We start from the raw sequence: 13,078 nt of genomic DNA on the forward strand, positions 1-13,078 counted from the left end.
TGTCGCAGCATGACTCCAGGTATTACAGTGTGGACCTGGACCGCGGCTCTACCGGGTTTGGGTTCAGCCTGCGGGGGGGCAGTGAGTACAACATGGGTCTGTACGTCCTGGGGCTGATGGAGGGAGGACCCGCCTCGCGGAGTCACAAGATACAGGTGGGATCATTTCCTGCCTAGTAGATTATTGATGATAGATTTGATTGATCCAGAGGGGAATTCAGCTGTCATAGAAGCGCCACAGTAAGGTGTTGTGTCCACTGAGGTGTTTTTTCCTGAACACAGCATATGTTTTAAATGGGGGCGCCACATGCTGTGCTGCTATGCTGGAAATGCTAACATTTTGAAGAGGTGTTGAGTGGTGGAATATTATCCGTTTCACCTCTCTACTAATCTCTATGCAACACTTACAGATCGACTATCTTTTGCCAAATGTATGCCCCACCAGAATAGGAACACTGGAGTTCAAGTGGTTAATACACTATACTACACTATACTACAAATAACATTGTCAGCCTGAGCTTAAATGCAGTGCATTGATGATGTGCTGTGCGTTGTGGTCATACTGTATAGGTGAGCGATCAGCTGGTGGAGATCAATGGAGACAGCACCGCTGGAATGACCCACAGTCAGGCTGTGGAGCAGATCCGTAGAGGAGGACACCGCATTCACCTGGTCCTCAAGAGAGGCAACGGCTACGTTCCTGACTATGGTGAGACTTGTGGCTCCATTTTCGTCGCCGCCGTTACCCACGATGCGGCCCGCAAGTCAGCCGCTGCCCGGACATTACGAGTATAGGAACTTGCTCTGTCCCTAAATGGTATTTTGGTCCAGCGTCACCCGCTATCTATTATGCCATCACCTGTATTTGCGCCTAGAGGTGTGGTCATAGGCGTGTTGGCACACTTTCCCCTAAATTGCTATTTTGGTCACACACATTTGGGTAGTGGAGTTTAAAAGCACCCGTAAGCCGTATGCCAAATTAGTTTGGTATAGAGCGGTGCACACCACGCGCCTCAATGGATATGTCCGGAGTCAGGCTGCTTCATCTGATCATCTCTCCTTATTCTCCTATGCATCTCTTTGTAATTTTCCTATATTCAGCAGAAGTGAGTGCCCATCACTTCCTTGTGTCCATTGTGTTTATTTATGTCTAGTCAAAGAAGTTATTTGACTTAAGTTGTGCCAGCCATTGTGCGCGATTCCATTTGCTCGTTCAGTTTCATCACAAATGAGACTTCAGGGCAAACAACGCATCACTCTTTCATGGGAGACCGTAAGGCTATGAAGCAATAACTGGGCATAACGGCAAGGGATAAGGGATCTCTTAAAGGCAATGGCATGTGGCACAGTGATTGGTTTAATTATTGTGACGCCCAAACTACACCTATGCATAATATAACGGGTAACGGAGGTGTTTTAGGGATTTAGACAGGTAACCAAAATACCAACTTTAGTGGGGGAACACCCCTTCCCCACTGCTAAATCCCCAAATACTGTATTTAGAACGAAATGGAGCCCATGGTCTCTTACTAAAGACAAAGACAACCCTTCCCTTCCTGAGTTCAGCTCAGATACTCAGATAGCCTCTGTAGCTCTGTCTGTATACACCTGCATTGAATGGTAACCAGAATTTGTCTCCTTCTTTAAAAAGGCATTTTGTTAGCACTGTATTTGTTAGTCAGTACACGTTCTCTGGCAATCTGGGATGTACAGACCATAACGTGTATAGAGACACATGGGGACTACAAATGTCACGCCCCCAAATGAGACAGCGGCCCCACTCTGGTCCGTTCCAACGGTGTACTGCAGCTGTCAATGCAATCCCTATGAGAGGCATCATAAAATACCCTAATTTCACTGGTCCATTACTGAGGCTATAGCGATTTTTTTTGTGTGTTCTAATAAAGTTTCCCATATGTTTGATTCGTCCTTTTCAATGTCACATACATGCCATCTGAATATACAACCCACAATGTATAATATACTTAAGGGGTCGCACGGTATATATGTCATGGTCGCATCCCTTGAGGTTTTCAATACCCAGATATATGTGTTTATTATCTAAACAGCATCTTGCGGTAAAACGGTAAAACACACCGTCAAAGTCAAAGTCGGCGCTCGTAGCATCGTAAAGGCAGTGACGTCCCTTAAAAGCATCAGGTTCTCCATCTGCCGTCTCCCCTCTGCTCTGTTGGTCTCACGTGGTAAATGTAATGTTAATAACATGTTTAATGTTAATAACATTCATACTTAGACTACAAGAGGATAAATTCTATAAAAAGTGGGAAAAGTGGAATCTCTTCTCTCAGCCTAGCGATATTGCAATAGGATTTCATTGAATTTTTTTTGTAATATGAAAAATGCAGCCTTTTTTCTTTTACTTTTTGTCTTTTTCTTTTCTTTTTCTTTCCGTATAGTCTTGTCAGTTGTATTTTTCTTGTCTGTTCTTCCTTCAATAAAAATTGTGAAAAAGTGAAGAAAAAAAAAAGTAGGCTAACTACAGTATTATTTCAATGGACTTTTATGGGCTGGCCTGCAGTACACCGTTCTAACGGACCAGAAGTGGGGTCTCATTTGGGGGCGTGACATTTGTAGTCCCCGTGTGTCTCTCTATAGTCTATACAAACTACAACATCCCAGAGTGGGTGTGGTGAGCAGCAGCTAATTTGCCTTTAAAGCAACAGACACCAACAGCAACAACAACAACCTGTAAAAAAGGACTGAAACAGGGGAATAGAGGCATGCGTAGTACCAGCTCAGTGGCCTTATGGTTAGTGTCCGCCCTGAGACTGGGATGTCGGGGTTCGATGCCATGGCTGGGTCATACCAAAGAAAAATGGGACCCAGTGCCCAGTGGCACTCAGCATCAAGGGTTGGATTGTGTGTGTGCGTGGGTGGGTGGGTGGGTGCGTGCGTGCGTGCGTGTGCGTGTGCATGTGCGTGTGTGTGAGAATGGACTAGATAAGTGGAACCTCTGCTTTGTCTGTCAGACACTTTCCTCTAGGGGTGGAATCTATTTCTTCTTTTCTTCGCAGGGTTGAAGTTTAATCTTATCTTATCCTGTTTACTGTCCTCCTTCGGGGGTATTTATTTAACATCACCCTCTTGCTTCTGGTTTATTTAATTCTCCTTACATTTCCTGTACTACAGCCCTGTCTCCCTTTGCACTTCACCTGCTCTATTTGACTTATTTCCTGCTCCCTGTCGCTCCACACTTCCTTCCTCTTCCTATCTGTCTCTCTTCAGTGGAACTGTCCAGCTTGTCTCTCTGTATGACCAACTCCAAGCTGGGCGAGCCTTGCTTCTATGTGATTGGACGGACCGAGAATACGCGGTTGGTAGTCGTTCCTGTTAGTTCTCATGTTTTCTGTCTTTTCTACACCCACTCCGCTCACGCTAAACGCTTCATTTGTACGCAGTCGTACGACGCAGTTGCTTCCCCTCCCCCCTGAAAACAAATAGCAGATCTACAAAGACGTGTTGTGAGATCACTATTTCAGGGTTAGCGACGCGGTCGTACGACAAAGTATAACCTTCCAGTGTGTCCCTGTATTGTCCCTGTGTTGAAAACGTCCTCATTTGTGACATCATACCCCCCCCCCCCCTTTACCATTCACAGCTGTTTTATAGAGCGTGATGGGAGTAGAATTAGAATTAAATAATCTCCCACCATTTTATTTTTCTACTGAGATTTACTGAGGTAAATACAGGGCTGAAGTGGGTTAGGTAGCCTGTGTTTTGTAATATTAATCAAAATCTAATGCTGCTGAGATGTAGTGGAGTAGAAGTAACAGAACATTGGAAATACTCCAGTAAAGTAAAAACAATGCCTCAAAAATGTTACTTAAATACAGTACTTGGGTAAATGTACTTACTGTAGTTACTTTACAACACTGCCAAGTACAATTAGAGAGAGACCCTATAGCTATTTTGATTAGAGTCACTCTCGAATGGGGTGACAGAATCTTGTCAAATGAATGTCTGTGGCCTAATCTGTACCATATGAATCTGGGGGTCTCTGACACACAAAAAAGGCTGAGAATCAGTGTGACACAACGTTAAACGGGGATATAATAAATTAGCGTGTGTTGCCTGCAGGGCATAGGATTTGTACAGGTGTGGTATATTTTAGAACACGGGGCATGGAGGTTTCGTGCCAGACAGCAGCTGTTGTCACACAAGCTGAAGTAACAACACAGCTCATGCAGAGATGCACTCTGGGAACGCTCGCTTGCTGCCTACAATGACTTTAAATGAACACTGAGGATTTGATTTTGTTGTGTGATAATAACATAATGGGATGTTTAACCCCCTACTCTCACTCTCTCTGTCTCCCTCTTACCTGCCTTCTATCCATCCATCTATACATCCACACATCAGGCCGTGAACACGGAGTCACCTCCCCCTCCCTCCGACGGCGTCAGCAGCGGCGGCCAGAGCAGCAGAGTGTGGCTGCAGTAGAGGCCGTTCAACAGAGGAGGCCCCGCAGCTCCACCCCGAAGGAGAAAGAGAAGACGTCGAGGAGGAGCAGGTCTTCGAAAGGACGGGAGAGAAGGAAAGGAGGAGAGGAGAGTGAGAGAGTGAGAGGCTGGAACTCAGAGGGACATGGGGAAGGAGGAGGAGAAGGAGCCCCAGGGGCCAGGCAGGAGGAGAGGGAGAGTGGGGGGAGTTTACTCGGCGATAAAGACGGATACAGCAAGAGGAAACGCCACGGGAGGAGTAGTGCACACAGAGGAGGAGGAGAGAGGAGGAGCAGGAGTGAGGGGACGAGGAAGAGGAGCAGTGAAAGGAGAGCAAGGAGCCAGGAGAGGAAGAGGGGAAGCAAAGAGAGGAGAGGAGGAAGTGAGGCGAGAGGCAGGAGTAGAAAGAGGAGAGATGGTGAGGAGCGAAAGAGAAGCAAAGAGAGGAGAGGAGAGAGTGAGGAGAGGAGGAGCAGAGAGAAGAGGGGAGAGAGTGAGGAGAGAAGGAGCGAAGAGAAGAGAGAAGAGAATGAGGAGGGAGGGACGCAGACAGAGAACAATAAGCAGGGAGACAGGAAAGAGCAGGAGGTGGCAGACCTTCCGGAGGAGGATGTGAAGGAGGACAAGGAGTCAGGGGAGAAGTTGGAGTCAGAGAGAGAGGAGCACAAGGTTCTACCCCTCCCAACCCCTGAGCAGAGGCTGCCTAACCCCAAAGAGGAAGAGGAGGAGGAGGCGGAGGAGGATGAATGTGTGTTTGGAGGAAGGAGGCCCAGTGTCCATCAGAGGGAGTTTGATGAAGAGGAGGAGGATGAAGGTGTATTTGGAGGAAGAAGGCCCAGCATCCATCAGAGGGAGTTTGATGAAGAGGAGGATGTCGGTTTGTTTGGAGGAAGGAGGCCCAGCGTCCATCAGAAGGAGCGAGATTGTGTCTGGTACGACAACAGTCAGAAAGAAGGTGGCGGTGCGGGCGAGGAGGAGGTACAAATTGAGGAGGGGTCCCAGACTCCTCCCCTCCTGCCGGGCCTTCTGTTAAACCCTCCGGCGAGAGGAGAAGCCTTCAACTTCCTCTCCTCCATGTGGTCCGTGGTGGAGCCGCCGGGGGAGGAGGACGGCGGGTCTGACGGGTCCGAAGGCAGCAGCAGCCGCTCCGACGGCTGCAGCACGTCCGCTGCCAGCATCTCGGGTCTCTCTCTGGCCCCTGGCGTGGTGGTGCCGGGCCCCTGGCTAACACCCAGCCAGCACAGGATGGCGCCGCTGGGACCGGGGATGGTAGGGAGGAGGAGCCGGCGGCGAGAGGAGAGTGCCGTGTCGTGACGACGTGCGCAGAATACTGTCAGGCGCACTGTGACTGTCACCGTGTCACCCCCCAGCAGGGTGACTCTGTTGCGTTTTAATACTGTCACTGCACTGTGACTGTCACCGTGTCACCCCCCAGCAGGGGGACTCTGCTGGGTTTTAATACTGTCAGCGCACTGTGACTGTCACCGTGTCACCCCCCAGCAGGGTGACTCTGCTGGGTTTTAATACTGTCAGCGCACTGTGACTGTCACCGTGTCACCCCCCAGCAGGGTGACTCTGCTGGGTTTTAATACTGTCACTGCACTGTGACTGTCACCGTGTCACCCCCCCAGCAGGGTGACTCTGCTGGGTTTTAATACTGTCACCGCACTGTGACTGTCACCGTGTCACCCCCCAGCAGGGTGACTCTGCTGGGTTTTAATACTGTCAGGCGCACTGTGACTGTCACCGTGTCACCCCCCAGCAGGGTGACTCTGCTGGGTTTTAATACTGTCAGGCGCACTGTGACTGTCACCGTGTCATCCCCTGCAGGGGGACTCTGCTGGGTTTTAATACTGTCACCGCACTGTGACTGTCACCGTGTCACACCCCAGCAGGGTGACTCTGCTGGGTTTTAATACTGTCACCGCACTGTGACTGTCACCGTGTCACCCCCTGCAGGGGGACTCTGCTGGGTTTTAATACTGTCACCGCACTGTGACTGTCACCGTGTCACCCCCTGCAGGGGGACTCTGCTGGGTTTTAATACTGTCACCGCACTGTGACTGTCACCGTGTCACCCCACAGCAGGTGGACTCTGCTGGGTTTTAAACGGCTCCCAGCGTTCCCAGTAAAATATCTCGCACTGCTTGTTTGTGTTTTTTTCACATTTTTGGCCAAATATAATATAACTTAATATTCTTTGTGCCTTTTTACAGCTAACTTCTGGCTGATAAATAAATATATAAATTATATATATCTATATATGTATGAGTAGAAATATATTATATGACCATTTTTAAATAGTTCTGGGGCCAATATGGTGAGATGTCTTTTAAAATGCCCCAGTGAATCAGTCTTGTATTTTTCTGATGCCCCCCTCTCTCTCTCTCTCTCTCTCTCTCCCTCATCATGTTTTTCACCAATCGCTTTATGTTTGCTGCTGTTACGGCAGGCGTTTCTAGGACACAGAAGGTGCTGCCGAGTCAGGCACCCTGGTTCTGGTTCTAGCCTAGTAACTCTGTGTCTCTCTCCTCTGTTCCTCTGTCATTTGTGACCTGCCGAATTATGTTATCATCTTGTGGCCTTCACAGGTCAATGTCCCTAGACTTAAATCCCTGCTGTTTGTTTATTAACAGAGTACAGTATACTAGGTTTGGCTCTGTTCATAAACAAACAGCAGTGATTTATGTTGGGACATTGACGTTATGAGAAGTCTACAAGATCTACAAGATGGTCACCAAGTTCTCCGTAACACCACCATGCATGCTGGAGGACAGAGGAAGCGAGGAGGCAGACATTTGGAATTCGAATTAAGCTTCTGTTCCCCCTTCTCTGGTGCCCCCTGCTGAAGAAAGGCTGCATAGGCATCAAGGTATACCTCATGATGATACTGAGCAATAATAATGCAACAACAGTCCAAGGTGATCAACCATACATGTCCGCCATACATTTACATTTATACTCTGTCGCTTGTCGACCGCAAGAAGTGACAGAGCATGAATGAATCTTTACTCTACATGTGGTTTGAACGGAATTTGCGGTGCTGTTTGTACAATGTCTACTAACGAAAACGTCCATGGACAATTGCAGAGCCTCGTGAATATTGTTCAAATTGTTTTATTGTGATTTATTTCAATGCAAATCTTTTTTTTAGGTATATAAAAGGTATATAAAAACTATATTCTGTAAATATTTATAATGAAAGAAATGACAGAATCTATTGTAAATATTCTACTTATTGGAGCCCTGATTTGTATGCTGTAATGATATATTATGATAAACCTATATATACATACACATAAATATATATGACACACGTGTGCTACCATAAATGTCACTTATCAGCGTGTATACGAACCAAGATGGAAGCTCACATGAAGTCTGGCGATTGTAATAACAGATGAAGAATTATATTGTATATTATTCATGTTTTCATGAAATGAATGTTTTGTAATATGCTGCTTGGATGTGGATTTATACTTTGTGTTCTGTGTACACAATGTGATTTGAACTACTTTAAACCTAGTGTTTTCAAAATTGTCCCAAAATGTTCAAAAATGTGATAGTCTACAATAAGTATATGCCTACAACATTTCCAAATCAATTTGAAAAACGTTGAGTTGATTAAAGTTTTATTTCAGACGTTGAACATGGAAGCAAACAAGTAAATTATAATACACATAAATTGAACTTTTATTTTGTATACTACCACTTAAGCTGTAGTCAAAAAGTTTCAAAAATAGCTGATCTACAATTAAGTAAGATCACACAATATGGCAACAAGAGACGTTTTTTGATGACATGCCTAAAATAGGGATGCGAGGTTGAAAGTGGTAAAAAAAAATGGGACAGATCAAATAAAAGTGAAACAATAGCTGATATGTCGGCCAGACCAATACAAGGCTGTAGTAGCCTAGTCTAGCTACGAGAAAGTCATAGCCCTAGTGGCCATCTACAGCCTAATTTAGGCTCTGTCGTACGACGATTTCGCATGCCAAAAATAGTAGCATACACCGTATACAACCTCACACAAAGTGTCACATCCACAACACCTTGTGAGCTTGTATAGGTGTGCTATTTTCAACGCACGGCACCGTCCGTCATGACAGTAGTCTATTGATCAGGCATACGGTTGCCTTATGCTGATACTAAACCTGCACGACAGATGATGGCTGGAGCCATTGAGTCATGAAAGCTTCTAGTTATGAAAATAACTTATGCAGGTAAAAGTTGCATATGAGAGGACAATAAAACAGTTCATAGTTTATTTCTTTCTCTCTTTTTCACTCATTTTTAACAGTGTATTTTGAAAGAGAGGAGCCAAACGATATGAGATCTGGGGTGATGCTGTGAGATGGTATTTTTCTACAAGAATATATTTATTAGATACTCAGGTTTTCAGATAGGCTACACAGTAAAATCCTGAGTGCTCATTTAATTCTGAGTGTAAAAATGTACTCATGAGTGTTACCAGGATTTTGCTGTGTAGTATACTTTGCTCTAATTATGTCATTTGAGCTAAAGAAAGAAAATCTATTCATGTAACATTCAGTCATTCATACAATTATTTTACATATGTGGCCCGTGTTATTTGATCGTCATGGCAACATGAGGAAACCAATGATGAAAGCTTCTATGTATTTCAATATGAATATCTGGAGTTTCTAATGCATTTTAACCAACTTGAGCAAAGAATGGATGTGAAAATGAATTGCTTTGTGTGCTCTGACCTTCAGTTGTTACTGTTATGCTGCTCATGAGTAGCAGGTGTTGGCACAGCCAGGTGGCTTAAAAATCATCATCATCATCATTATTAATTATTGCTATTATTTGTATTATTAATATATCAATTATTGTTATTATTATTATTATACTGATGAACCTAGAACATAATGAACGGAACAAGCTAGTTTATAGTAGACAACATGAGACTTTTTATAATACACTTTTTCTTTGTTTTCATTTCCTAAGGGAGATGTGTGTCTATAAATGAACTGTAAACACATAATAAACTGCAAATAAATGAGAACATTTGATGGATGTCTTTCCCCAGTGGGGGGTGTGTGTGTGTGTGTGTGTGTGTGTGTGTGTGTGTGTGTGTGTGTGTGTGTGTGTGTGTGTGCGCGCGCGCACACAGCATGTCCTCTCACAGTGACATCATCATCAGTGGCAACCCTCCTGGGTATGCTGTCAGTCACCCTCCTCCCCCCTGTCAGGTGAAAAGAAGCAGCTTGGACTCCTCATGCATAGAAGGAGGCATGAGCCAGTCTGCTGCCCTCCCCAGGTTGGCAGAGGAAGTGTAGCGCCCAGGATTACATTAGATAATTGACAGTGTGTGAAAAAATGGGTTGCAAAATTGTGGGATAAAGATTCAAATAAAATAAAATAATTTAAAGGACAACTTTAGTTTTTTTCAACCAAGGTTCATGTTTTAGGTTGTTGTTAGATAAATTAAAAGATGAGTGTAATTATTTTTTCATTTGCTGCTTTCTTTCGGTTTTGGGAATTTTAGCTGTTTTTGACAGGGGCATTCGGACATGGGGCTAAATATGTATTTTTTTACAAAATTTTATAGCAATTTCTTTTTTTATTATTTACTATAGTAGTAAATAGTTTACTATAGACCCCAAGAAATTACATTTGGTCACAAAAGATCACAGGATCTACTGAATGTGTCAAACTGACATATTGAGCCTATTACACACAACGTGGCTTCCCCCCAGTAGGCCTCCTTCACATTCAGTAGATCCTGTGATCTTTTGTGGCCAGATAAAAAAAAATCGCTAAAACAAAAGAAAGCAGCAAATGAAAAAAGAAATAACACTCATCTTTTATTTTCTCTAATAACAACCTAAAACATGAACCTTGGTTGGAAAAAAAAACTAAAGTTGTTCTTTAAAAAATAATCACACCTGTGAGTGTTGCAACCCCCATCTCTCTCTCTCAGTCTCATTAGCAGGCAACAGTGCAGCACTATCTCTCTCTGTTTCTGGCACAACAGCGCAACTTTTGCCCCTACTGGTACTCATAGCAACATAGTAACATTGTCTGGGAGAATAACAAGTATTTGAATGAAGGAGACAGATATGATGTGTGTAGGGAGGTAGGCAGTCAGACTAAACACAGGTGAAGTAAATTCAAAGGATGAGTGGCTTTAGTTCAGCCCCAAATCAGCCCTGTTTACTGCACTACAGCAAGCACTACAGACAGTAGCCTACTTGTTAGAGTTAAAGATTTAGCTGGGGACCTGGAGTCTGTGAAATCTTTCACAGACAGCGCCACCAACAGGTGGATTTTTGAAAATGACTCAAATCATGAAGGCAGTGTGCAATTTATGTGGGTGGATCTGTTGTTGTTGTTGTAGTAACCAGCACACTCAAACAAAAGAGGCTGATGACCCCCCTTGGGCCCCCTCAACTCTCAATAGACACTTTACCTCCCCCCCCCCCCCCCCTCTCTCTGTTTAAAAATACAGGAGAAATCTCAAAGTACAGGTAAAAATATAGTACAGGTAAAAATCTCTCTCTCTCTCTCTCAACCCCAATCCAACCTATTTAGGTTCATTTTACGGTGGACAAGTTTGCCTGAAAAGGAATCTTTGAAATGTTTCATAGTTTTAGAAATATAAGGCTTTCAAATTCGAGACATTTATAATGGGGCTCAATGGCAGCTCTATAGGCATGTCAAAAATCACTTTCACCTAGAAACTCCATTCACACTTTTTATAATCCAGTTTACTGAGGGCACACATGCTGGAACTTTTTACTTTGAAATGTTTTAATTGTAGTTTCTGAGTTATTTAACTTAAACGCCCAATGCATTCTCTATGGCAATAGCACAAACTTTGACATGCTACTAGTCCTACATACTTACACCTAGAAACCCCATTCCAACCTATTTAGGTTCATCTTATGGTGGACATGTTTGCCTGAAAAGGAACCTTTGTGTAACCAGGTAGACCTGTTACTATGGCAACATCAGCCAGGTGCTCCTTGTTTCAAATTAAGGGTTGGGTTTATTGGCAGACAGGTTTAAAAGGGCTGGGCTGCTTTCATTCAGGGGATCCCCTAGCTTGCTGTAAGGTTGACGTATCTGAGGAGGACAAGAGTTTGAAGGCATGGCTTTTCCTAAATGTATCTGCATACTGGCTGCCTGGTGAATTAGTATAGAAATGCCCTTATTCCATGCTGCTGTGCTCCTCCTCCAGTACGCCAGCCAAGTGTATGGTACAGTATAGTATGTCTTGGTTGTTTATATGATGTTGACTTTTAATATGAGTATTTTAAAAGAATAACTGTGTACAAAACGAAAAGAGAACCTTGGTCACACGAACCTGTGCTTTCTATTGTTAAAGAGGACCTTCCCCCTAGAAAAAGGTGGCGTAGTTTAGTAGGCATTAAGTATATTTTATTATTATTCCCTCAAAAGTCCCCCCTGCTACATTTGAAAGGTGTCATAGTTTTAGAAATAGGCTATAGTGCTTTCAATTTGAGACTTTTATAATGGGGCTCAATGGCAGATTTTGGCACACAAAAAATCACTTTCACCTAGAAACTCCATTCACACTTTTTATTATTCAGCTTACTGTGGAGACACATGCTGGAACTTTGAAATGTTTTGTAGTTTCTGAGTTATTTAACTTAAACGCCCAATGCATTCTCTATGGCAATAGCACAAACTTTGACATGCTACTAGACACGGATCTGATGACTTAAATACATGCACGTGCGTTATTATGGATCCCACCCTCCCACCAGCTCAAATTAATTGAATTGAATTGAATTGAATTGAGATCGGACAGTAGAGGGCAGCACTGTTTAAGAGAAGCTATAGGCTGAACTTTAAATAGTAGCCCCCTATTCTACAACTCTCATAGATAGATAGGTAATCGGTAATTGTATCGTAGTTTACGAACTATAAATCAGCTAGGCCTCGCATGCACCAGCAGAATAATAATAAATGGAAGTAGGCCCTATATGTTACTTTATTGTAAAATATATAGGCCTACAATAACATTGTGGCAGAGAGTGCTTATAGCCTTTTGGCAGGTAGAAAATATATGTTTTGTCACTTTTGTGTATAGAATCAATGGTGTGCTCTATTTATAGAGAAGAATGGAAGTTGAGAGCCTGACCAGGTCTGATCATTTTTTGCTTCATATAAATAATGTAACGTTCTTTCAAGTAAAGCAGGAATTTCACATTCTCCATCCCATACCATTCTAATATTAGTATCCTAATGGTGCGCGTAACACAGGTAGAAATACAAAGAGGAGGAGAGGCCGAGAGGGTCTTTTATTTATAAGCTGCATTGAGTTCTCCCAGAGATTAAAAAAAAAAAAAAAAACACATTTAAGAGGTTACGGTGGTTATCATTTAAGTCAAGTGATATACTAGTTAACATATTATGGGTTTAAGTTAAACCTGTAGTTTTTTGCTGTGGGCTGGCTGATACGTTTGGGTCTTTTGGATAACAGGCTATTCTAACTAGAACATAATTGTTTTCGGAGATAGCCTACTTTGACTATTATATGAGAGCTCCTGTGTGTTTGACTTGGAGGCGCTCTCGACCAGGAGCGCTCCTGAGAAAAGCGCGCTCGCATCTTTTCATTTCTCACAC

At 43.7% G+C, this 13,078-nt stretch overlaps 1 protein-coding gene across 1 annotated transcript in view; it reads left to right on the forward strand.

Moving 5' to 3' along the window:
- The window catches only part of magixb (MAGI family member, X-linked b), a gene marked incomplete at both ends in the record, with an annotated part of 80,564 nt that extends 74,791 nt beyond the window's left edge, over window positions 1-5,773 (forward strand). The window contains 4 exons of the mRNA XM_083769824.1: window positions 9-155; window positions 570-708; window positions 4,380-4,877; window positions 5,013-5,773. Coding sequence (XP_083625950.1) covers window positions 9-155; window positions 570-708; window positions 4,380-4,877; window positions 5,013-5,773 — 1,545 coding nt within the window. The remainder of the gene's footprint in view (window positions 1-8; window positions 156-569; window positions 709-4,379; window positions 4,878-5,012) is intronic.
- Window positions 5,774-13,078: the final 7,305 nt, after the last annotated feature.

Source organism: Protomyctophum parallelum (genome assembly GCF_964188405.1).
Source record: "Protomyctophum parallelum genome assembly, chromosome: 7".
Lineage (NCBI taxonomy): Eukaryota > Metazoa > Chordata > Actinopteri > Myctophiformes > Myctophidae > Protomyctophum > Protomyctophum parallelum.